The sequence below is a fragment of the Leuresthes tenuis genome, unplaced genomic scaffold (genome assembly GCF_036924035.1).
Source record: "Leuresthes tenuis unplaced genomic scaffold, fLeuTen1.0.hap1 SCAF_3, whole genome shotgun sequence".
Taxonomy (NCBI): domain Eukaryota; kingdom Metazoa; phylum Chordata; class Actinopteri; order Atheriniformes; family Atherinopsidae; genus Leuresthes; species Leuresthes tenuis.
In genome coordinates this window covers 22,495,166-22,518,699 of record NW_027325357.1, presented here as the reverse complement: position 1 = coordinate 22,518,699, position 23,534 = coordinate 22,495,166, and the positions used below count along the sequence as shown (strand labels likewise).

The 23,534-nt window shown below is 43.2% G+C and overlaps 2 protein-coding genes across 2 annotated transcripts; both read left to right on the top strand.

Moving 5' to 3' along the window:
• Window positions 1-7: 7 nt before the first annotated feature.
• On the top strand, window positions 8-19,851 carry tnks1bp1 (tankyrase 1 binding protein 1). The gene is made up of 11 exons (XM_072382592.1): window positions 8-175; window positions 2,263-3,271; window positions 4,254-5,066; window positions 5,130-6,996; window positions 15,959-16,071; window positions 16,601-16,709; window positions 16,887-17,031; window positions 17,173-17,309; window positions 17,422-17,621; window positions 17,716-17,801; window positions 19,391-19,851. Exons 2-10 carry the CDS (start codon window positions 2,265-2,267, stop codon window positions 17,789-17,791), a joined length of 4,467 nt encoding a protein of 1,488 aa, XP_072238693.1. The 5' UTR covers window positions 8-175; window positions 2,263-2,264; the 3' UTR covers window positions 17,792-17,801; window positions 19,391-19,851.
• A 1,666-nt stretch (window positions 19,852-21,517) lies between these two features.
• Window positions 21,518-23,095, top strand: crybb3 (crystallin, beta B3). The gene is made up of 5 exons (XM_072383186.1): window positions 21,518-21,604; window positions 21,753-21,868; window positions 21,970-22,102; window positions 22,257-22,399; window positions 22,592-23,095. Exons 1-5 carry the CDS (start codon window positions 21,530-21,532, stop codon window positions 22,926-22,928), a joined length of 804 nt encoding a protein of 267 aa, XP_072239287.1. The 5' UTR covers window positions 21,518-21,529; the 3' UTR covers window positions 22,929-23,095.
• The last annotated feature ends 439 nt before the right edge of the window (window positions 23,096-23,534 follow it).

Sequence of the window (23,534 nt, the reverse complement as noted above, 5' to 3'; positions counted from 1 at the left end):
TACTTTGAATGACTTGAAAAAGGGGGGAGAAAAAAAAGACAGATAAATAAAAGAACACAGCCTGACAACAGCTCAGCGGGCGAGACAGTCACGGAAAGCCGAGGAGCACTTTTCTTTTGTCACTTCTTCCCGCTTCCTTCCTCCATCCACCTGTATGACTGCGTGAAGACGAGAGGTAAAACAGAAGAAAAAAAGAAAATGAGAAACTTCGAAGACCTTTTCACCTGTATCTAAATCTTTGTGTCGTATTGGAGAGGAGAGGTCGCGTTAAGGAGCAGGTGTGCATCTTTACGAGCTGTTGTTAACATTTATGCTCCTCTTCTCAAAAATAACGTCACGCTGTAAAACTGTTTCCCAACAAAAGATTTGAGCTCAGAAGACCCGCTCGGGTTAAACATGATGTTACATTGATTTGTCTCACGTTTCAGCGGACGCTGCAGTGCTAGTTCAACGACTGTGAGTTCGTCGTCGACGTGCTCATTAGTAACTTATTAACATCTCTTCGTGAAACATACAACTTTAATTTACCCGTCTGATGTAAACTGTATCAGGGTTCGTTTTTTTTTTGTTTTTGTTTCTGTGAGAACAAGTTGGTCCACATACTAAGTTGGGTCTCACGGCATCACTCAAAAATGAACCTAAAGTAAACATAAAAACCCAAAAACAGTCGGAGTAGCGTAGCCTTGGCAGAGTAACAACGATCTAAGGGTAAACAAAGATAGAGAAACTTTAAAAGCCTGCCAGAGGAGAGCTACTAGGGAATGATTTCAGCTCAGCTCATAAATCCATTAAAGCAATCTATGTAATGCAGTTTTTCTTTGTTTTTCTTAGGAATTCAGCTGGAAAGAGAGAGAGAGAAAAAAAAAGAAACAGGACGCATTTTGAGCCTCTCTGACTGCTGCATACAGCTTTAGTCCAGGCTGATCCCATTACACAATATCATGCACACCCAAGGGTGTTGTGTGCTCAAGCAGTGCAGCAGCAGCACACATGTCACTTGCAAAAAAAAAAAAAAAAAAAGCACAATTGCACACTGTTGTTTAGGACCAAAACAGCTTATGCCAGCCGGCTGCATGTTGACAACATAAGAGTGAACAGTTTACTGATAGTGTGAGTGTGGCACGGTATCGTACTGTGGGGTGTGGAGCTGTAGCTGCCGGTTTGATCTTACAGGCCCAGTCACACAATGCCTGTGGTATTTACCGTCCCAGATTTTGAAATGTTACTGTTATTTCTTTTCGCACCATGTGGAAATGACCTCCAGCTTTAAGCTGCTTGAGTGACAATCTGGGGGCAATTTCCACGTCTCGTAGAGCTCTCAGTTCAGTTGGAGATGTGGTGTTACTGTGTCATTTCTGTGTGTTGTATGATGGAGACACGCGATGACTCATCGGGGCTTGCTCAAGCTTCTGACATTGTCCTGCCTGCCCAGGTCGATTCTTGTGTGAAACGTTCTGCGTAGAAAAGGGAAAAGCCAGAGGGGAAGCTTGCTTCCTTTGTCTAATCCATTTGTTATAATCGTGTTACGTCTGTAAATCTTATCCTTCAGACTTTTTACTGAATAGAACCACACTTCCCTCTCTGCAGAGAACAGTGAAAACTTGCTTTACATTTCAGGCCAGGAGCTGCCTTTCTGTCATGATATGCAGAGTACATAATTATCAGCTGTTCAGATTTGTGCAGTGCTGCCTGTTCTGTGTAAATATAATAGCTGTTTACTTGTCAGGTGCAGCTGAAGTTAGTAAAGATGCACAACAGAAGGCTAATAACCTGTAATTAAATACAAAATCTCTTTCAGATGACAAAGTGTGGCCTTTGCTCGTTCATAGCTAAAATCACACGTCATAGTTTACTGCTCTACGTAGGATTCAGATGGACTTGAGCATCCTCACTCGTGCGGAGCGCTCAGAGGCTGCTTGCTCTTCATTCTGAGAGAAGAGGCTTGCCATTAAGAGTAGTTAATTCATTTTGTGTTTTTTATCCATTCTTTAGTCATAAAAAGCTAAAACTGATGAGTGAAACGTGAGCAAGAAGTTCGAATATAGACTTTGTAGGACTTTTCATAGTTACTTGTGCTTGTTCAGTATGATTCATTAGTTTCACCTTATCCCCTCAGCACTTTCAAAAATCTAGACCAACCAGACTTATCCTGACTTCATGGTATCGACATAACCAGCTGACTCTGTCTTGGCTGAGACACTTTTCTGAGTAAGTATGTAGGCCGTTGTAACCTAACTGTTGTTTCGTTTCCCTTCCTCTCAGCTATGGAGAGCTCCGTTCAGGCTTCCCAGAGCGGAGGCATCTCTACACCAAAGCCATCTCTGGCTCCCAAACCTCGCCTCGCTCCCAAGCCTTTCTCTCTGCAGAAGAACACCACAATTCGCTCCATCCACGCTCCAAAGACGATTCATGCTACGTCTAATGCCAAACCAGACCAGACTGGAAAATCCAAGGCCACGGGTGGCCACAAGCCGACTTTGACCACCCCTGCTCAGAAACCAGCTTCCATTTCAGCGTCCAAACCGAGCTCCGTGAGTGTGCCCGCCATAACCCAGACAAGGGAAACCAAAGCAAGTGAAGTACTTCCACACAAGGTGGTTTCACTTGATTCTGGTGCCGGAATATCAGAACCAACTCCTCAAACAAGTCCCCCCAAGGAGACACCCAAGTCTGAGCTGGTCCAGAAAGATGATGTCATCCAAACAAACCACAAACCGTCCACGGAGGCTGCAACTAACTCGGAGCAGAAAGATAAGAAAAAGCAGAAGGATGAGAGTCAGGTTCCTCCCGCCCAAAAGGTTGAAGAATCGAGCAGAGACACTTCCTCCAAAACTGACTCAACATTTCCACGCGGCAGCACCAGGAAGCGTCTGTCCATGGAGCTCACCTCGAAGTTTGAGTCAGGTGGTCTGTCTCTGCCCCCTCAACCTCCTAAAGCCATCTCTACAACCATCATCAAAGACGATTCAGACAAACCGGCGGCTTCTATTCCAGACCAGAGCCCGGCAGTATCAGAACCCTCAAACAGAGAGAGTGATGCTGATGAACCAAAGGAGGAATATAGTGGCGGGAACAGCATTAAACGCAGAATCAGTCTTCTGTTTGACTCGTCGTCCAAGCCGGAGGTGTTGACAAAGAGAGAGGAACCGGAAATGATGAATGGTACAGGAGGAGTGAAGGAGCGGATCAGAAACTGGACTGCAGAAACAGGTTCTGATGGTCCAAAGGCCAAGGCAAAGCCTCCAGTTGCAAGCAGAACCCGCTCCAAAGGGTGAGTGAGACTCCCGTTAATCTATGCTGCTGTTTTTGGGAACAAGACTAGACTTGAATACAAGGAAAAGAACTTTCTACTGCAGGTGTAATTAAGCATGAAGTTTATGTCAAAGGTTTGACACACACCCAGGGATCAGCTATTACCAGCCAGTTTTCTTATAAATGTAACCCCTAATTTATTATCATTTGCCAGACATTTTCTTCTTTTGGGGGGGGCGGGTTGCTAGTCTCAGTTAGAGACTCAGAGAGTTTTATTTGTGTTCCTCACAGCGCTGAACATGAAGCGTAAGACAGCTCAACAGCAGCAGTGATTTTAGAAGGTGTCGTGACTGTGTTGGCGACGCTTTACGCTGCTAAGTGCTTTCAGTGGAGCTGCACTGGAGATGTAGTGTCTCTGAGGAGAACTGTTGACTTTGTGTAAATCAGGTCAAATCTGTCTGAATGGCTATACACTTGAGATATTAGTAAGATATGTTTGCTTTTTGTTATTTTACTGGTTGAGAAATGTAGGTTTTAAGGGAAAAGATGGTATCTTTGATATATTTTTGCCTTGAAGACAGCCGCATTGAATGATATCACTCTTTGATCTCTATGCTGTACATTTAGGGATAATTGCTGGACTAATTATTGGACGGCTGGTAATGTCCTGGGTTCTTATAAGGTTTCCAGATTAGCAGGAAGTAAACAGGGAAAAATTCTGATTCAGTCTTGACTGGTATTTAATAAGCATTTGAGGTGCAGACTGAGGTGCTGTTTCATTCCATTAATTGTACAGATAAGATATGAGTCCTCTTTGTGAATTTCTCATAATGTTGCCAACTGTTACTTTGAAGTTAACCTGGGGTAACCTAATTTGCTTTGGTTTGCAGAAACATGTCTAAAAGCTGCCCAGAGTCTGTGTACGTTTTCCAAAGCAAGTATCACCATTAAACTCTGTTTTTTTCCACAATGATTGACCTTGATTGCTGTCTCCTTCTCAGTTCTGAGCCCCCAGCTGTTCCTGCAGCAGAGAAAACACCCAAACCTCGACCTGCAGAGCTTCCGATAGCAGAGGAAGCATCTCCTCAGGCTGTGGATCCACTTCCGACGATACCACCTGCTCAGCAGCCTACAGAGAAGCGTATGGAAACGACAAATGATGCTCTTAATGAAAGTAAATCATCAGAGAGCGCATCAGAGACATCCGGAGAGCAGAACAAAGCAACAGAAGGGGATGTCCAGCCATGCAGTGGCAGCCTGTCTCCATCCCACGCTGATGCTGATGAGGAAGAATCAGTTTCTGGTTTCAAACCAAGAAGGGACAATGTCAAACGGCGCTCTGTTCGCTTTGGTACTGTGGTGACAGATGATGGTGGCCCTCCTCTGATCCTGGGCTCAGAGTCTGAGTCCAGCACAGAAGAAGAAGAAGAGGAAGAGGAAGAGGCTCCTAAAGGTGAGACTCAGAAGGGTGTCCTTGATTCAGTGCCTGCCTACAGAAGAGTTGGAATTCTGCAGAGGAAGGATGATCAGATGCAAAGACAAGAAGAAGAAAGACTGAAACATCTGGAATTTGATCAATTACAGAAGGAAGAGGAGAGGGAGCAGGCAAGACGTAAGTTAGAAGAAGAGCAGAAACGAGATGAAGAAGAGAGGGAGAAAGAAGAGGCAAGACAGAGAGAAGAGCATAGACTGAGGGAGGAGGAAATGGAGAGACAGAGAATGCAGGAGCTGGAGAGAAAACGGTTAGAAGAAGAGCAAAGGGAAATGGAAAGGCTGAGAAAAGAAGAAATTGAAAAGACAAGACAGATGGAGTTGTTGCAGCAGAGAGAGAGAGAGAAACTGGAAGAAGAGAGACTTAGACGAGAACAAGAGGAGAGGGAAAAGGAGAGACAGAGAGAAGAGGACAGAGAGAGAGAAAAACTGGAAGAAGAGAGACTTAGACGAGAACAAGAGGAGAGGGAAAAGGAGAGACAGAGAGAAGAGGACAGAGAGAGAGAAAAACTGGAAGAAGAGAGACTTAGACGAGAACAAGAGGAGAGGGAAAAGGAGAGACAGAGAGAAGAGGACAGAGAGAGAGAAAAACTGGAAGAAGAGAGACTTAGACGAGAACAAGAGGAGAGGGAAAAGGAGAGACAGAGAGAAGAGGACAGAGAGAGAGAAAAACTGGAAGAAGAGAGACTTAGACGAGAACAAGAGGAGAGGGAAAAGGAGAGACAGAGAGAAGAGGACAGAGAGAGAGAAAAACTGGAAGAAGAGAGACTTAGACGAGAACAAGAGGAGAGGGAAAAGGAGAGACAGAGAATGCAGGAGCTGGAGAGAAAACGGTTAGAAGAAGAGCAAAGTGAAATGGAAAGGCTGAGAAAAGAAGAAATTGAAAAGACAAGACAGATGGAGTTGTTGCAGCAGAGAGAGAGAGAAGAGGACAGAGAGAGAGAAAAACTGGAAGAAGAGAGACTTAGACGAGAACAAGAGGAGAGGGAAAAGGAGAGACAGAGAATGCAGGAGCTGGAGAGAAAACGGTTAGAAGAAGAGCAAAGTGAAATGGAAAGGCTGAGAAAAGAAGAAATTGAAAAGACAAGACAGATGGAGTTGTTGCAGCAGAGAGAGAGAGAAGAGGACAGAGAGAGAGAAAAACTGGAAGAAGAGAGACTTAGACGAGAACAAGAGGAGAGGGAAAAGGAGAGACAGAGAGAGGAAGAGAGAAAAGAGGAAGCATTGAGGGAGGAAACAGAAAGACAGAGGCAGAGAGAAAAAGAGGAGAAATTGATCCAAGAGGAGGAGGAGGAGAAAAGAGAGGAGGCAAGGCAGATGGAGGAGAGACTCAGACAAGAAGAGTGGGAGAAAGAAAGATTAAGAAAGGAAGCTGAGGAAAGAGAGAGACATAGGAGATTGGAAGAGGAGGAGATGTTGAGGGCAAGACAGAGACAGGAGGCAGAGGAGGAGAGAAAAAGAATTGAGATGGAGAGGAAACTGCAGCAGGAAAAAGAGGAAGAGATGGAGAGGATGAAGCAAATAGAAGAACAAAGAGAGGAGGAAAGAAAGAGACAGATGGAGAAAGAAAAAGAGGTGCTGGAGAGAACAATACAGGCGGAGCTTGAAAGACAGCGAGAAGGTGAACTCAAAGAAATGCTAAGAATAGAGGACGAGAGAGAAAGAAAAGAACCTGATTTGATCAAGAGGGAAGAGGAGAGTGCGTCAGATAAAGGAGAGCAAAATCTTATCAGTTTTGACTTTGAAGATTTGCCTCAGAAGTCAGAGACATCGTGTTCTCCCACAGAGAGCCTGATCAACGTTGCTTACGATGACTTTTCTGTCAGAAAGTCTCTGATCGAGGTGGATTATGACGACTTCTCCGTCAAACCAAAGCGACGGGGCTCACCGGCTAAAGTAGAAACTACTCCGATCGGTTACAGAAGGACAATTGACCCAGTTGATACTGAGAAGTTGCTGGTGTCCTTGGATGTTGAACCCTGGGAGTCTCAGTTAAATAAAGAGCAGGTGGAAGATGAGCAGACGTCCACGCCGACCCAGGAGAGCCCAAAGAAAGAGGAGGCGGAGGAGAATGGAGTAGAAGAAGAAGAGGAGAAGCAGGAGAAAGAGGAGGAGGAAAAAGAGAGGCCAGGGGGATATCACCTTTCCGCTGTGGAGGTGGAAGCAGAGGAGGAAGAAGAGCAGGAGGAGAGAGAAAATGAGGAAGAAGGGGAGCCAAAGGATGACGAAGGTGAAGACGAGGACATGAAGGAGGTAAACTTAATGTCTGATTGGATTGCAGGTTAATGTGCTCAGGAAGCTCCAGAAATGTTGACATTTCACCTGTTTATCAAATCACGTGCAGCTTACTCTTAAATGATTATGGTGTTTAAGTGCAGGCTGTCAGCTTTAATTTTGAGGGATTTCCATCCAATTTAGAGCGAGGATTTAGGAATTATGGAGTACTTTGATATGTAAAACCCTCTCTTTCAGAGGCTCATATGTAATTGGATAAATTAGCATCAACAAAATGAAATGTTCATTTACTTTGTTGAGTCTTTTGTGGATAATGACTACCTGAAGTCTGGAAGAATGGCTTTCCTCCTTTGAAGCTTATCCAGCTCCTCTCTACAGCTGTCTTTACGCTGTGTTTGTTTGTGTCTTTCTGCCTTTAGTTTTGCCTTCGGCGATGGGAAATGCAGCTTGAACAGGTTGAGATCAGGAGACTGACTCAGTGTTCTAAAACTCTTCAAAGTTTTCACAAAATCTTTTGGGCCAGTTTTCCATCTCCAGTCAGCTTTGCTGCATTTTGCTGAATCTGAGAAGAGCTCATGTCCCTGAACACTTGAAATCTTTCTGTCTTCTGCTGTTGGAAACCAAGCATGTTCGTGCGATCACGCCGTCTCCCAGAGGACGTCGTGTGTTTTGCATTATGGCTTCTTCTAATTCTTCTGTTGTTCCGGAGTCACTCAGGCTTTTAAAGATGCTTTGTTTTTTCCCACTCGTTCCTGTCTATTCTCGAGGCTTTCAAATCATTTGCGTCTTGTGGTGAACCCCCTGCATTTTTTCTCATTAAGTCTTGTCCTTATGTTAAACCTGGATAATGATATGTCCTCCTTATGGAGGCTGTTCTTCACTTGGTAGGATGTCATTAAGAGGTTTTTCTCTTCCGTCAAAAGAATTCTTTGGCTGTCCCACACTGATTTCTTTGATGGATGAGTGCTCCAGATTGTTTGTCCACCCCTGCTCTTCCTCCCATGGATCTGTTGGCCTGTTTTGCTTGCACTGAGACATCCATTGGGTGCATGCTGCGGCTTCATACTTAGTGAAAGCTTCCAAATGCACAATCCAGACCCTTTTCTTGCTTCACTAAAGGAGGAAGAGCAATGGTGTAGCCCACACACGAGTATGAAGCAACTTTCTAACACATTAAATAAACAGTTATTGATCAATATATCGTCCAGTTTGGACAGTAATACCCTCAAACAGAAGCAAAAGAAAAACAAAAATTAAAGCAAAGACACACAAAAAAAATGTCTCGGTGTTCAAAGACTTCCCAGACCCAGATCAATTTCAGCACGCTTAAATGAAACGGGTTGTTGTTCACTTACAAAGAAAGGGTGAGGTTAAGCACAGAGATTTCACCACTGAATCACGTCAGCCTGGCAGCCACGCATACCTCACCTGCACCAACACATTGCCATTCCTGTAGCACAGGAAAAATATCTTGTTATACTTGCTTCGGCCTGATTGAGCTTAGCAACTTGTGACTGTGAGTGTTTGTGTCCACGTTACTCATGTGAAGACAAGTACCTGTTTACAAAGTCACACCACGAGAAGCCACCGGCCTTATGGTGCAAAGTGCACAGGCAGAATCATCATTTTGTATTAAGGTTTGAATGCGTTATGGTTATGATAAGGCTCAGGATCGGTAGTTAAGATTATGTTGTTTGTTAGTTTCCAGGAACCGAATGCGAGACAGCGGAATGAAGAGTTGTGTTTGAGCATGAGTGGAGTTATGACACTCTAAGCTTGCTGAAACGATAGTTTATGTTTGAGAAAGAAAAACGTAACTGAACTTAGGGTTAGCTGTGACTCTTTAGCTCGCACTCTCAAATTACAACCTGTTAAGGCAGCAACCCTACATTTCTCACACTGTAAGTGCTAAACTGAGTACATCTGATCTCCAAAAGGCATAAACGTAAAGATGTCAAACAGTGTCAGACTTCCATTTCAGAGTTAGAGGGAAGAATGAGTTCCAAACTGCTAAATAAAGTATGCTCAAAAGCTGAAGATGTGAAGAGGATGACTTTCAAAAAAGAATAATAGTCCTACGCACACACACAACACAAATGTTACAGTCAACCACGTGAAGCAGCACAGGCTGAAGCCTTGGTTGTGGCCCTCAAAGTTCCTCGGGCCAAGCATCATCAAAAATCTGTGAACAGAGCTCAGAAGAGCAGCGCTTTTGAGGCGAACCAAGAAGCTTGCAGCACTAAAAGCCGTGTGTGGGAGAAATGACAACTGAAAAACTCTCTGCTGACTGCAGATCATTTTTACATTTACATAGCACTTGTGATTTTTTTTTTCCAGAGCACGGTGAACCTTGAAGTTTGGAGATAGAGAAAACTAAATTAGATTGAAATATTAAGGAAATAAGACATTTTCTGGGACTTGGGTCATCTTCTGCTTGCTCAGCTCTTTAAAGTAATGGAAAAACCAGGTGTACTCAATCTGGGTCGAGAAGCCAGGTTACATCTACCACTGTGTCTGTCCTCATATTATTGCCTAAAGAACAGCGTTGAAAAAGAAAAAGAATGATATAAACGTGCTAAAGCTTTTTTCCCCGTCCCATTATCATGTCTAACAGCTTTCTGTTTATCGGCTCCTTATGTACAGTCTGTACTCACTGCGTTGTTGCCTTGTAACTGCTCGTGTTTTTTACCGCGTGTAGCAGAGCGCACTCAGCAGCTTGCACCCATGGGACAGTTCTGCCTTGAATAGTATGTTTTGATTTATTATAACGTAGTAAGCACCATTTCCTGTCATTGTGGTTGACAGTCTGACGCGGAGTCAGCTGAAACCATCCACTGAGCTATTAAAGACACCAATAAAGGCAGTGCATCTCCAGAATGCACCGCACCATTTGCAGCAGTTTGATTTTTCAGTCATAAGCTTCCAGATATGAAATTGTGTATGTCTGGGATTTTTAAAGGGGTTTTTGGCAAATTTTTCCATCCATATTGTGGGCTGAGTGTACCTGGATCCTGTAGAACCATGAGACTTTTAAACTATTAAACATATATCTTTACTTTTACATTGTACTAATATACATGCCTGGTCAATTGCTAAATTAGATGTTTATATTTGAAGTAACATTAAGTAGTTGGGAGACAGTGGGTGCAGTATTGCAATGTACCCATTTATGAACCCGGATCAACATAATCAAGTCAAACATGTTGTTTTAAATCTCAATCAAAACAGAACATCTTGGATGTGTAATTAACCCATTGTGAGTCTCAGCTGATTTCATAATGATACCATAATGATGATCATAAAAGATGAACTGTAAAAGCTACATATGTTTAGTTATTTGTGTCTTCACACTAAAAAGTCAACAAATGCTTAACTTTGAGTAAACAAGGAAGTTTTCCTGTTTTTAAGAAGGGAAAAATACATTCATTCTGTACATCTGTCAATAGTTTCTTTAAGTTCATTCAATGTTACAAAGTACTTTAAGATCAGTACTTTAGCCTGAAGCAAGACAGTGTTTTTTAAATGCAGATGTTGACGACCCATTATTAAAAGCAGAAGTCATGCAGTAGAATGAAAGAAACTCTCTTTCATGATTCAGTGAGAGGCTCACTGAAGTTGTAGTGCAGCTGCAGCTAACAAACCGTGTCTGAACTGACATCTGGGTGGATCGCCAAATAAACTTCATTGCTGTGCAGCGAGACAGAAGTCGTCATACGGGCTGAGGTTGAGATGGTCCCTTAATGTTGCAGGAGAATTTGTCTTGGCGAGCTTATGATGGGAAATAGGTGAAAGGTCAAATACACAGCACGCAGCAGAGTAAACAGATGTTGCATCTTGCAAGAGAGAAAATCTGATCATTGCAAATAAAGGTATGTACTCTTTAGTGGGGAAGCAAATTCCAACGTTCGTTGCTGAGAGTTGAGAGCAAGGTGAGATCATCAGTTTAACTGAGGAGCTTACAGTGACGAGGCTCTGCCAAGATATGTTGGTTCTGCACTTGTTTGCACATGCAACATTTTTGCAGCTTTAATGAAACACCAAACCCCGGATGTTTATGTTTATGTTTATGCATTTGGCAGACGCTTTTATCCAAAGTGACTTACAGGTAGGCAGATAGGGTAAGGGGGTCTTGCCTAAGGACCCCTACTTGAGGCAGTATCTTTCATGCAGGGGATCTCTGAACTGTGTGCGTTTGTCTCATTCTTTGTCTGTATCCATGCTGTAGTGAAGAAACTGTTGAACATCTAACTTGCAGCCTCATGTTTACGGTACATTGTACTTATTCATTTGGGTGCTGTATAGACTTTTGGTTTTGTTGCTTTGGTAGTCACATCTGTGCTGGTGCATATTTTTTCCACCACTGAGTGGTGCTGCTGCTCTTCGAAATTGCACTTCCTCTTTCTGCACCACCGACAAACCGTCAATCTTATCTCGTGCAGCGTACCTTATGCTCATATCAGGGGGTAGTATTAAGTAGAGACTAAGCAGTGGAGCTGAAAAAACAAAAGGTCTTCTTTTTTTGCAGCGAAAAAGAAAAAAAACTTCACGTCAAAGTGGCAGAGTAGAGCTCGTTAGTTTGACAGAGCACAACGAGGTGCATGTTTACTGAGCAAACACAAGGTGTGCAGCCAACTGTGCGCCAATATTCAGGCTACCGATGGATGCATGGATGGATCTAATGGTACGAAGGGGCTGTGTGGTCAGCTTGTGTCCAGTGGGGTAGCATGTCAGAGTGACCATACACCGTGCCCTTATCTGCTCTCCGTCTCTCTCTTCAGTCTTTCCACCCCTGTTTTGAGAGACAGTACTGCCCACCCCCCACCTAACCCTATTACACACACACACACACACACACCCTGGCACACATTCCCACAAAAGAGGACGGGCTTATCCACGGGTGAGAAAGTTCATGTCTGCTGTCCATACTTACATCTAATCGTCCCTGTTGCTCCAGAGTTCTCTCGGCTTTCCTAAAGTCCTCCTGTTTTCTGCTCCGCTCACAAAGACCTGGTTTATGCCTCGCCTCATTTACCTACAGGAAGAGAGCACCTTGGCCCAGCCTGCCGCACCTTCCCCCGGGATTTTCCACATTCGAGCACAGACCTCCGCTTTGTTTTGACATTTCTTTGAAATCGCTCCGACCTACAGGAGATAAACAGATGATCTCAACGCTCTGTGCTTGGGTTTGGATGTTTGGAGTGACAGGTTTTTCCCACGCTGCTTTTTTTGAACATCGGCACAGAAGCAAACAAGCTTGACTGTGGAACGACATGCTTTAGCCAGAGAGAGAAAGAGGGTGCAAATGAACTTAGGTAATTCATCAAATTTCCTACTAAAAGCTGCAGGAGTTTTGATCCAGGTTTCTGCCGCTGCCTTTTATATGGATGACAATGTGGTCGTGAGATCACTTCTTTGGGATGGTAATGATACGATGAGAGCTCAAACACAGGCTGCAGCTGCTTAATTTCTCACTGACACAAATTATACTGTTCCAGGACGTTTGTGCGACCTGAAGCATGGAAATATGTAGAAAAAAGGAAGGATCCCATTCAAATGAATGATGGATGGTCTTGGGATATATTTTTTTGTGAGATGTCAGAATCCTTCCATCACCTCTGCTTGTTTTAACTGACAACTGAGAGCCAGATCACGGACCCAGTATCCTCACTTACCCACTAAATCCCCTCAGCCCCAAACAAAGCTGTACCTCAGTTTCTCTGGTGACCCTGTTTCCATGGTGACCCTAGCGCCAGGACGATCGGCCGTGTGAGCTTTGCAACCATGCAGTACTTGGGAGGAAAACTCTCAGCTGCCCAGCTGCAGGTGGCAGGCTGGGTGGGCGGCGTGCGACGGTCCCTGCAAGGGGCTCTGCAGCTGGTGTGGGGCCAGTCGGGCGAGAGGCAGGACGAGGAAGAGGATGAGAAAGAAGAAGAAGGCGGAGATTCAGAGGGAAGATTTCAGAGAGCCATATCACCACTTCGTAGTTTCACCAGACATAGCAGGAGATCCCTGCATCGCTTCTCCGTCAGAAGTCGGAAGGGTCTCCAGAAAAGTGCCACTGAAACCTGTTCTGTAAGAGCTGATGTAAATACTCAGTAGATGATCAAATGAATGTTCGGTATAATGAATCTAGGTAATAGCCGTTTAATTTGTAGGCTTTAAGGTTTGGCAGGCTTCTTTTTTCATTTGCATTTGACATAATAATTATACACTGAAGCGGCTTTACACATTAAACAGGTTTACACGTTAATTACACGTTAATTACACGTTAAAGATTTTCCTGCGTGGCTTCATGTATCCATGTAAGTTAGTAATACTAACTAACCACGCCTGCAGGGTAAAAGATAACCATGCAAATCTAAATAGGGAACGCTGCTGGCAGAGGCCGTTTGTTTCAGGAAAGACGGGCTTATCTGACAGAGTTGTGTGAGTGTAGGGTTTTATCAGTGTGCATTCGTGCCCTTTCCTTCGCTGTTGGCGGTGTGTATCGGACATAAAGCAGACAACAAAAACAAAACATGACACACTAAAACGAGGTATATGTTACTGGTTGTTTATGCTCAAGATATCTGTATGTGACATCTTTGTTCAAGCCGGTCGCCTCCGCTTCATGGTTGACTTCCTGCTTTTTGCCATTTATGTTCCTCTTTTTTCCATTATATGAGCACCAACTATATGACGGTCACTGTCATATTAGCATATACCTCACAGAAGGTCTCTGAATACATTTTGCTCGAAACAAAGTTTGCCTAAACTTTCCCTTTTAAAGCGTGTTTTGAAGCTTCATCCTGAGTGTAAAAGAGTTTATGTGAAGGCAAAAGCTCAAAGGGAGGAAAGAACACGTCAGTCATTTTCACCCTTAGTTTGACGATCCATAACATGTAGGTTTTAGAGGAGATGTTTTGTTGAGGAGATGTGTGCAGGCTCAGCTGTGCCTGCGGCATCTCAGGGATGTTATCCTCTCCACTTAACCGCACACAAACTCTCTTTCACGTTCCACTGACCGTGACAAAAATGAGATGCAGGTAAAAACCTATCATGTAGAAGACTGTGCCTTGACTTGTACCAAACAACATGATGCAATTATATGGCTTATGTGGTGGTTATGTCTACACATGTTCTTGTCCCACTGAACTATCTTAGGAATCTCAAAGCATGCCTCAGTCGGGGTAGAATCTCTAAAATTCGAACAGGTGTTTTTCTCCTGACATCGACTGAGACGAAAGTTTGCTTCCCACGAGCAGTAAATTCCACATAAAGTTGCCTCAGCATTTAGTTTCGGCTTGTAAAAAGGAAGAAGAAAAATTGCATGAGACACTGACGACTTTGACAAAGATTTAACGCAGGCTGACATATCAAATCCCTGCTCTATTTCTTCTGTAGGAGCACGAAAACAGAATCAATCGAACAAGTACCCATCGATCACAGCGCTTAACTGCTAGCAAGATCTATCTCAAATGTTCGTCCATCTTGACAAAGTTCTAACACCAGAGCGGCAGCATTTAAGAGGTATAAAACGTTCTCCTTTGCACGTGATGCACATAGACCCCCCGATTCCTGCAGGCAAAGCTATTTGTGAAGGTATTACACACGACTAAAGTGACTTACTGGAAATCTCTCCTCAACCACATTTTTGTGGGTAAATATGTGGATAAACTCACAGCTGCTCCATTAAGGTGCACATATTTCCCTCTCGAGTTGGTTGAGATATGGGCACATGTGTCTGGATATCACAATCTCCCAAACTCTGCCCATGTTGCACCCTGATTGCGAGATGTTAACGCCTGCTAAGAGTTGAAAACTTGTTCCACTGCAGTCTGGAGAGGTAGTTTTGCTTCTTGAAAGTGAAAATGAAGCAGTTGGCCTCACCAGGGCAGAGTAATATTTTGACACGTCGGTGTGATGAGGTCATACTGAGATGGAAGCTTGGATGAAAATAAACTGAAAAAGAAATCCTTGGGAACCTGATAAGAACTCTCTGAGTCAAAACTAGATTACTTGAGATCCTTTTTTGGTCTGCCAACCGATACCATAACAAGCCAAACAGTGGTGTCACTGTGACTCGCCCTATCCTTGAAAAGCACCCGATTTTTGCTTTTTTCCTTTCTGAACTTGGTATTTGTTTTTGTGTGTGTGTATGTTTTAAAATGGGCATGTGTTGAAAGAAATAATGCAAGTTAGCATCGATAACTTCTTTAGCTGCAGTAGTAGAAAGATCCGACAGATGCAGATTAGATTGTGGCAGGGGGAGCTGTCGCACTGTAAATTGTGTCTCTGCTGGAGCAGGCTTTGTGGTCATAGGAAAATTACCAGAGGCCTATCCATTCATGCTGCGATGCAGCCAGATAACAGGCATTGTGCAAATGAAGCCGCTCCGTGGGTCCTGAGTAATAAATAGGCTCACGAAGAAGATGGCGTGATGGCACCGGTGTTTACTCGTTGTAACTCTTGGATGCAGGTAACAGTATCGGGCAGCACCTTGGTGGGACGTGTGCGTTGACTAAATGTAAGGTGAGCTTCGAGGAATGTTTGTGTGAAGCTTTGTGTGCGTGTGTGAACCCGTGCATTCCAGCATGTGGGCGTGCCACCAGGAGTGTGTTTGGTGTGTCTTTTGTAGGCATATGTGTGTGTATCCCAGTGCATGAGCGTGCATGCACAGAGGACAGCCCAGTCTCTGTGACCAGCTCATTAAAAGACGCATGCTTGGCTGGTCCTTAGTCTTCTCTCCCTCTGTAGTTTGGGATCTTGGCTCAGTGCACAGCAGACTGTTTTCTCTGCATTACAGTGTGAAGTTCTAACACGCTGAATTACAGACCGAAAAGGATCATTTCCTGAGGAGTATAGAGTTAGATATCCACCCAAAGTCAAGAAATACAGAATACAAAAATAATTCAGCAAGATTTTCTATATGTCTCACAATATTAAAAGCGCATGTGTTTTCCTCTTTCTTTTCTGAATAACTTTTGTGTCCATCTCACAGGCACATGTTAACAGTTCCTGCATAAGCGATGAGGACAAAGACACTGATGCTCTGATAGATGGTGAACCAGCCAGACAGGATGGGGTCTGTGAGCAAATGTCTCAACCTGACAGGTAGGAGAACGCTATAAAATGAATCAAACGCAGCTTACTATTGTATCTTTAAGTGGCCCCCCGTTACCAGCATCCAATTTGACACAGAGAAGCAGGACAGGGAGAGATTAAGTGTAATTCTTTGTGGGTTATACTGAAGGTTTTCCTTTCCTCTGAGGGGGAGGTTCTGTGCGACTGAGCACATCTGAGGAGCAGAAGCCTTGTAGCTAAATGACACTAAAGTCTTAATTTAAGAAGCCTAGAGGAGCAAGTTGGACAGTTGCAGTGTGACTCATTTTTTTTCTTTCTTTCTTTCTTTCTCTTTCTTCCTTTTTTTAAAAACTTTTTCCTTTGATTGGTTTGTTTTTGTTTTGCAAAAGCATAACCAAGTGCAGCTGGACACTAGGTTAGATGTGGAGTATTTACAAGGGTTGCAAAGGTTGAGTTCCCCATGCCCCCTTGTGGTTAAAAGAGTGAAAGACACGAGCCTAAAAGAGTGCTGCTTGATGCAGTTGATATAACATTAGTAAAAGTCTTTTGTTCTTTTCAGTCCATTGCCCGTGCCTGACCAGTTCTCTGACCAAGTCCCAGACATCCCCTCTGAAGATCTTGATGCCAGTAATTCTAACAGAGAGCCAGATTTTCCTCCACTTCCTGAGGTTGGGGACTTTTTGTTTCTAAACCATACCTTCTAATGAAAGACGTTAGTTTATGTCTATGTCATCTGCTACCACATTACCATTGAGTTTTTGTGGGGTGATGGTATTTTAATGAACAGCGGTATTCTATTCATTGCCTGCTAGAATAGAATATGCCTCTTGTGTTTCTCTGCACAGATTTCCACTCCTCTCCTTGACACCAGCGCACAGAGATCCAAAGCAGATCTGGGTAAGAGGCGAAGTCGATCGCGTCCGTCACGCTCTCTGCGTGCAAGGCTGGATCAGAAGGATAGGCTGGACTGGAGGGTCCACGACTCCACAGGTTAGTGCTGTATCTATCATATCACCCAGTCTTAATGTACATTCTTTTTATTTAAAGTTGACGTGTAATGTTGCTACAAAATTGTGAGGAGATGTGTGAATCTCTGCATGTTTGTGACTGATCTTTCAACTCTGTTTCTAGATGAAAAACAAATATCTTCCAAACAAAGGGACTCAGATTCTGAGGAGGAGCAGCCCAAAGCAAAGGCTGTCTGTTCTCCTCCTTCCTCTTCCCAGAGAGTCCCTGTGTTTCCGAGTCTAAACCCTGCAGGACTACTTGTATGTGCTCATGGGCAACTTGAATAACGTGTTTCTGCATTCTTATCATCTACTATATGAGACCAATGGATATCACTGGCATTAAGTGAAGTCTACTGATTTGCTTTTTAAGGCTCAGATAAAAAGGCGAACAGGTGGGGGAGGACCAGGAGCAGGAGAGAACACAGCAGAGGACAAGGGCAGGGAAGAGACAGACAATCCCAACAAGGAAGTAGTGCCGTCTCCCTCACAGCTCTCACGATCGCCTCGTCCGGCCTCTCTTCTCGCAGGGGCTGCACTGGTGCTGCCACCCTTAGGCGGCAAGGACGGAGGGTATGTTCAGAGAATAATAATACACTTTAAAAGATTATCTGAGTCACATGTGTTTCAGAAAATGACCAAACTATTGATTCTGTGTGTCCCTCAGTGCCGTCTCCTCGCCGGCGTGGTTACAAGAGCTGAAGTCTAAGAAGCGTATGAGTCAGCATGAAGGGGAATCTTAGCCAGACACAGGTGAGGAATTCAGTTTCTCTGTAGCAAAGTTACAGTGGTTTAGCTGTATGATCAACTGAATTAGGTTCCCATTTTCACATGTAAATGATCATGTTCATGTTCGATTCATATGTACATTATTATATGTAGATTAGGTATTTCAGGCAGATCAGGCATCGTATAAGCCAGACATGCATTATTATGGAAGAGACTTTATTAAAACCAGGAAATCTATTTCTAAGTCATAATGCAACACAGCTGATGAGGGATAGCAGAACAGAGAAGACTTTGTGTCTGCTGTCTGGAGATTTCACTTTAATGTGATGCACATTGTAAATAAACAGATGACAAGGATAAAGGCAGAAAGAAGGCCATTATCTCTGCAACTTTTTCCCTTATCATTGTTAACGCAGCACAGTTACATCATCATTGGATCTGAGTGAACTTTACTTTACTCCTGCACTTGTGCACTGTGTCATTGCAGCACACAGCTACATTTTTGCTGGAATATATAATACAGGCCAAACATTTGGAAGCAACTTCAAGTATCTGTTCACAATGTCTTTTTTTTTTTTTAAACAGTGTGAGTTCTATGGATTTTAGGATGTATTTACTGCACGATCAGACTTTGCTTTCATTGATATGCACCATTTTCCTTAATTTACCTTTCCGTATACATTGACGTTAGCAGACCATTGCTGAATAATTGTTGACAAAAGAAAAGAAGGGCTTAGTTTTGGGGTTGGGAAGTTTTGCAAGAGTCACAACTTCAGTGCAAAAGGGAAAAATAAATCACAGTTTGCTTTATTCGCTTCAGCTCTTTGGCTTCTGAGAGTTTGCAAACAAAAAGCTCAGTAAATCTCAACTGTGCTCATATTTCTAACAAACTACCACCAAAATGAGCGAGAAAGAAACAGTTGAGTAAAGAAACAAGAGAACAGATTTGTGTACTGAAGGATACAATTTTGCAATTTTTCTGAAAGAGAAATTGCAAAACGCCTAATGGTATCCAACAAAGGAGTTCACTGCACCCTGAAGAGAAGAAACTGGAAGTTATGGTGATAGGAAAAAGGTCTGGAAGGAAGAGGGTTGCTACAAAAGCAGAGGATAAACATATCATTTGTCACCAGTAAGAGAGCTCAGCAAAAAAACAGCACCACATATGAGGAAGGAAATCAACATGACAAGGTCAGAACCCATATCTCTGACAAACTGTGAAAAGATGTTTGAGAAAGGCTGATCTGAAGGTTTGTTTATCTGCAAAAGAAATATATGCTGTTGTTAAAGCCAGAGGAGGTTACACTGAAGAGAGGAAAGTCTAAGCAAACAAAACCCAAATGCATGATAGTTATAGCATAAAAAAATGTATTCTGATAAGTGACTCTCTGTATAATAATCATGTTTATTTTGTTGCAAAGTATACCAACAAAACTATGATGTCTTTTTGTACCAATTTGATCCTGCTTCCAAACTTTTGGCCTGTAGTGTCTTTAGAAAAGGGGGGTTTAAGTGCCCCACCTGCACGGTTGTACATAGAGTACATATTAATGAGCATATCCCAAAACATTTCCATTTGAACTCACTGCGTCTTTTTTTTTTTTCCCCTTTAGGAGACGCTATGCCATCGCTCTTCAGCAGGATTCAGTCCGTCTCAGCTGCTGCTGACAGACACGTTGACGTGTTGAGTGCCTTACTATGGATCTTTACTCCGACGTGCTTTTGCTGGACACAGAGGCAATCAAGAACTTTTATGTCTTGCAAATTAAATATGGTGCCAAGGACATTTGCCAAGACTGTGATGTGCCACGTTATTGTTTTATTAAATTTTGCGTGAAGTCTCAGTGGAGGGTTAATACTCAAATGTAATTAGAGCAAAGTCGTGGACTGTCTACTTTCTATAAATGACGACAGGGCCTGATGACACTAGGCCCTCTGCAGGGTATCAACCTTCATACGCATGCTTGGCTTTCTATAGTTGTGAGAACGCTCACTAATATATTGTATTGAATTCATCACAACTTGATAGCCAAACCTAACGCAAACATAAATCTACTTCTCGCCTTTCCCTAGCCTTTCCCTAGCCTTTCCCTAGCCTTTCCCTAGCCTTCGAAGTATCCTCAAAAGTTGTGCAAACCAGCCTAAACTCTCACAATGCAGACATCCCCTCACTATCCACACAATTATGTACGGCCATGTGTAAGCACACATGTAGACATGCAGAATATAAGTGGTACAGCTTGTGTGTGTTTAGTTTATATTGTACAGCTTGTCTTTTCCATTTTTTTGTCCAATCACAAATCCAGCCGGATAAAGCCTGAAGCACTTTAACAGTTATTATAGCAAATTGCCATCCACACGGTGCGTCTGAGCAATAGAAAATTTAAGAATGATGTGCAGTGACAGAGTTCAGGGAGTTTTTCTGTTTTCTTTTTGTTACAACATTACTAGACTTTTTTAAGTACGGTACTCTTGTCTTCTTAACATAAACAATATCTTTTTAAACATCACCGTTTTATTTAAGGGGCAGTAACGGATTCAAGAAGTGTGTCTTTTTAAAACCTTCTCAAACCTAGAAAATGTATTACTACGCTTGAGATTTGATCATGTGCCTTCTTTAATGCTGGAAAATGAATGTTGTGAATTCTGTAATCATTTGTGATAATCACACTGATGGAAATTGAGGGAATTTTATTAAAACTTTTTTCTATGAACTCAAAGTGCGTGTGCTTTATTTGATGGAGGACAAACACCAAATATTACGCAGAGTCAGTCAGTTTGGAGCACAAAATAATAATGTGGAGCATTGTTTTATACGCACAGGGAGAGGGCTGAGGAATCCAAACATGAAACTTTCTATATCATTTTTAATTGCGCATAAGAAATCAGAAATTTGGCTGAGATATTTTGGAAAGTTAAAGAAAGAGGTAGAAGAGAGGAGAGCAAGATAGCTGGGTGGGGCCAATAGTGCTGAGTGAGACTGATCTCTGTTCAATCTCTTGGCTGGCAGTCAGTGCTTGTTGCCACTATAGGATCATGGTCAGGCTGGCAGCATGGGCAGAGCCAGGCTGCGCTTGCCAGTGTGCCAGGGACAGGGGGCAAGCCTATTGAGAAGCAGTGTGATGGACACAATGTGTGCGACAGACTTGCTGCATCAACAGGCTTTTTGCTGCTGTGGCCAGAAATAAACCATAAATACCCCCACTGGCATCCACCAACCGCTCGCCAGGCCTCCACAACCACACACTCTCACACTGAGACAGGCCGAAACGGAAAGAAAAGACAGTAAAGGCGGAGAGCTTGGCTTGTTCGGGGTGTAGTGAAGCACAAGCCATCCAGGTAAATCGAAAAAATTTAGATAATCCTCGTCTGTGACAGGTTTTTCATTTTCAGTCTCTGCCTCTTCCGTCTGCATCCGAATACTTGCTTCTAAAGTAGCATTTTATGTGTACGCTAACACGTTTTTTTGTTTTTTTATTATCATTCCTACAAAAGCAGCTCTCACACACTGTATTTGAGTGTTAAAAAGTGTGCAAATGCATTCCTGATAGATGTATGAGGACCTAAAATTATAACCAAGCTGTTATGAAAAAAGCTGTTACAGGCCTATGTGTCTCCATGTATTAAAGGTATAATCCGCTAGTTACATTGGGTTCAAACTTGACAAAAGTTGTAGAGCTTACAAGTACTTGTAAATTTGACATGAAACATTGTAATTGCTTTTTTAGCAAAAAAAAAAACAAAAAATAAGAATGACAGAACAGCAGGGAACCCCAGACCAGCTGCCTGCAGACAAGGGACAAGGAGGGGCAGGAGCTTCATATAAGGTACTGCTGTCAACAAAAGGAATTGTTCTCTATTTACTTTGTCAATGATACCAACGCTTAAAATGTTCGAGTTGAACTGGAAGTATTTCAGAAACACTGCAGGATTTGGACCACATCACCCAACTCTCCACTTGTCCCTGTCTTGCAGCTGGCCATATTTGAATTTGAGAACTTTCGTGGCAAAAAGGTGGAGTTGTCTGGCGAATGTAAAGATGTGTTGGAGGACACAGAGAGAGTCGGATCAGTCATTGTGGAGTCGGGACCGTAAGTGGCTCTCAGTTACCCTCGGATCTCAATCCTGGCTTTTGGTTCGGCTTAGAATACATGCATGCATTTATATGCCATGCACTTCTCGTTTTTGTCAGATGGGTGGGGTTTGAGCGCCCAGGTTTTGCAGGTGAGCAGTTTGTGCTTGAGAAAGGAGAATATCCTCGTTGGAGCACCTGGACCAACAGCCAGAGTAGCTACAATATGAGTTCCTTCAGGCCTCTGAAAGTGGTTAGTACACATGGTGACACGTGCTGTGGACTTGTTGCATTTTACAGTAAACCATTTGTCATTACTCTTTTTTATATCTATTTAATCATTAGTGTAATAGACACACTTGCATATTACAGATGAATGTAGAGACACATGCCCTTTCTTTCTTCAGGACAGCGCCGATCACAAGCTGCACCTGTTTGAGAAGGCAGGCTTTGAAGGCAGAAAGATGGAGATTGTTGACGATGATGTCCCCAGTCTGTGGGCTTATGGTTTCCAGGACCGTGTGGCCAGTGCTAAGGCTATCAGTGGAACGTAAGATGTAACCCTCTCAGTCACAAATGTATTAGTAGTTGTTAGCATGGCCTCCAGTGTGTAAAAACTACAACCAGGAGCAAAAGGACCTATGCTTGTAAAGGAGAATTTAACAGGTGTTAAACACTTTAGAAGCACCTTTGTTCACTGTGACAGAAATATGATATACTACTTGCTCTTTTTCCTCTTAAGGTGGGTGGGATACATGTATCCAGGTTACAGAGGGCGTCAGTACGTGTTTGAGCATGGAGACTTCAAACACTGGAATGATTGGGGAGCCACTGCACCTCAGATCCAGTCCGTCCGACGTGTGCGGGACATGCAGTGGCATAAGAGAGGGTGCTTTATTGCTCCTGCACCTGCCCCGGCCCCAGCCCCAGCCCCTGCCCCAGCCCCTGGCCCTGCCCCAGCCCCTGCCCCAGGCCCAGGCCCAGCCCCAGCCCCAGCTCCTGCCCCTGCCCCAGCACCTGCTCCTACACCTCCCAATCCCAACCCCATTCCTAAATCCCAAACTCAGCCCAAACCTTAACAGCACACCTCTAAAACCTCCCACAGCAACTTGGGAAAGCTGAGGGTACCTGGCCAGTCCCCAGTCTCTCTTCCATACTCCTTAATAGTTTAGGCTATCTGACCATGCAGTTTTGGAAAACTGGAACTGAAAATCATGAAACATGTATCACTGTTGAAAATAAAGGTTTTGGCTCTGATTTTGGCTTGTGGAAGTTATTTAAGTGTATTTAATATTCATAAATCACTACTAAGAAGATTGGTTAATGTATCAAAGTGGTCTGTAAATTAGCTCCTTGCCTTCATACATAAGAAAAAGAAAGAGCAGCAAAATAATTGGTTTATCTGACATAAGCCGTTTGATATGATACCATGCACTCTATAGATGGGACATAAATTGGACCTACAGTATGCATATAGTTTTATCTAAACAATAAAGTTATTCATTGATAATGTTATTAAATAACATGACATGAATGTATTCCAAATATGTTGTATTGTGCTTACGAAAACGATAAGATAACAAATAAACGCCCTTAAGAAACCCTCTCAGTTTGGATTGACTGCTTTTCCGAGAGGAAGCGTTTCCTGCTGTTCTTAACAATCAGTCATTGGTTAAAACGCACAT

What these genes read in the sequence shown, in the direction of transcription:
- tnks1bp1 (XM_072382592.1), top strand. Translation starts at nt 2,265, where the DNA reads ATGGAGAGCTCCGTTCAGGCTTCCCAGAGCGGAGGCATCTCTACACCA. An exon ending in AAGACGAGGACATGAAGGAG is followed by an intron (nt 6,997 to 15,958) that starts GTAAACTTAATG and finishes TCCATCTCACAG; the next exon opens with GCACATGTTAACAGTTCCTG. An exon ending in GAGGGTCCACGACTCCACAG is followed by an intron (nt 17,032 to 17,172) that starts GTTAGTGCTGTA and finishes CTCTGTTTCTAG; the next exon opens with ATGAAAAACAAATATCTTCC.
- crybb3 (XM_072383186.1), top strand. Translation starts at nt 21,530, where the DNA reads ATGACAGAACAGCAGGGAACCCCAGACCAGCTGCCTGCAGACAAGGGA. An exon ending in GGGCAGGAGCTTCATATAAG is followed by an intron (nt 21,605 to 21,752) that starts GTACTGCTGTCA and finishes CCTGTCTTGCAG; the next exon opens with CTGGCCATATTTGAATTTGA. An exon ending in GCTAAGGCTATCAGTGGAAC is followed by an intron (nt 22,400 to 22,591) that starts GTAAGATGTAAC and finishes TTTCCTCTTAAG; the next exon opens with GTGGGTGGGATACATGTATC.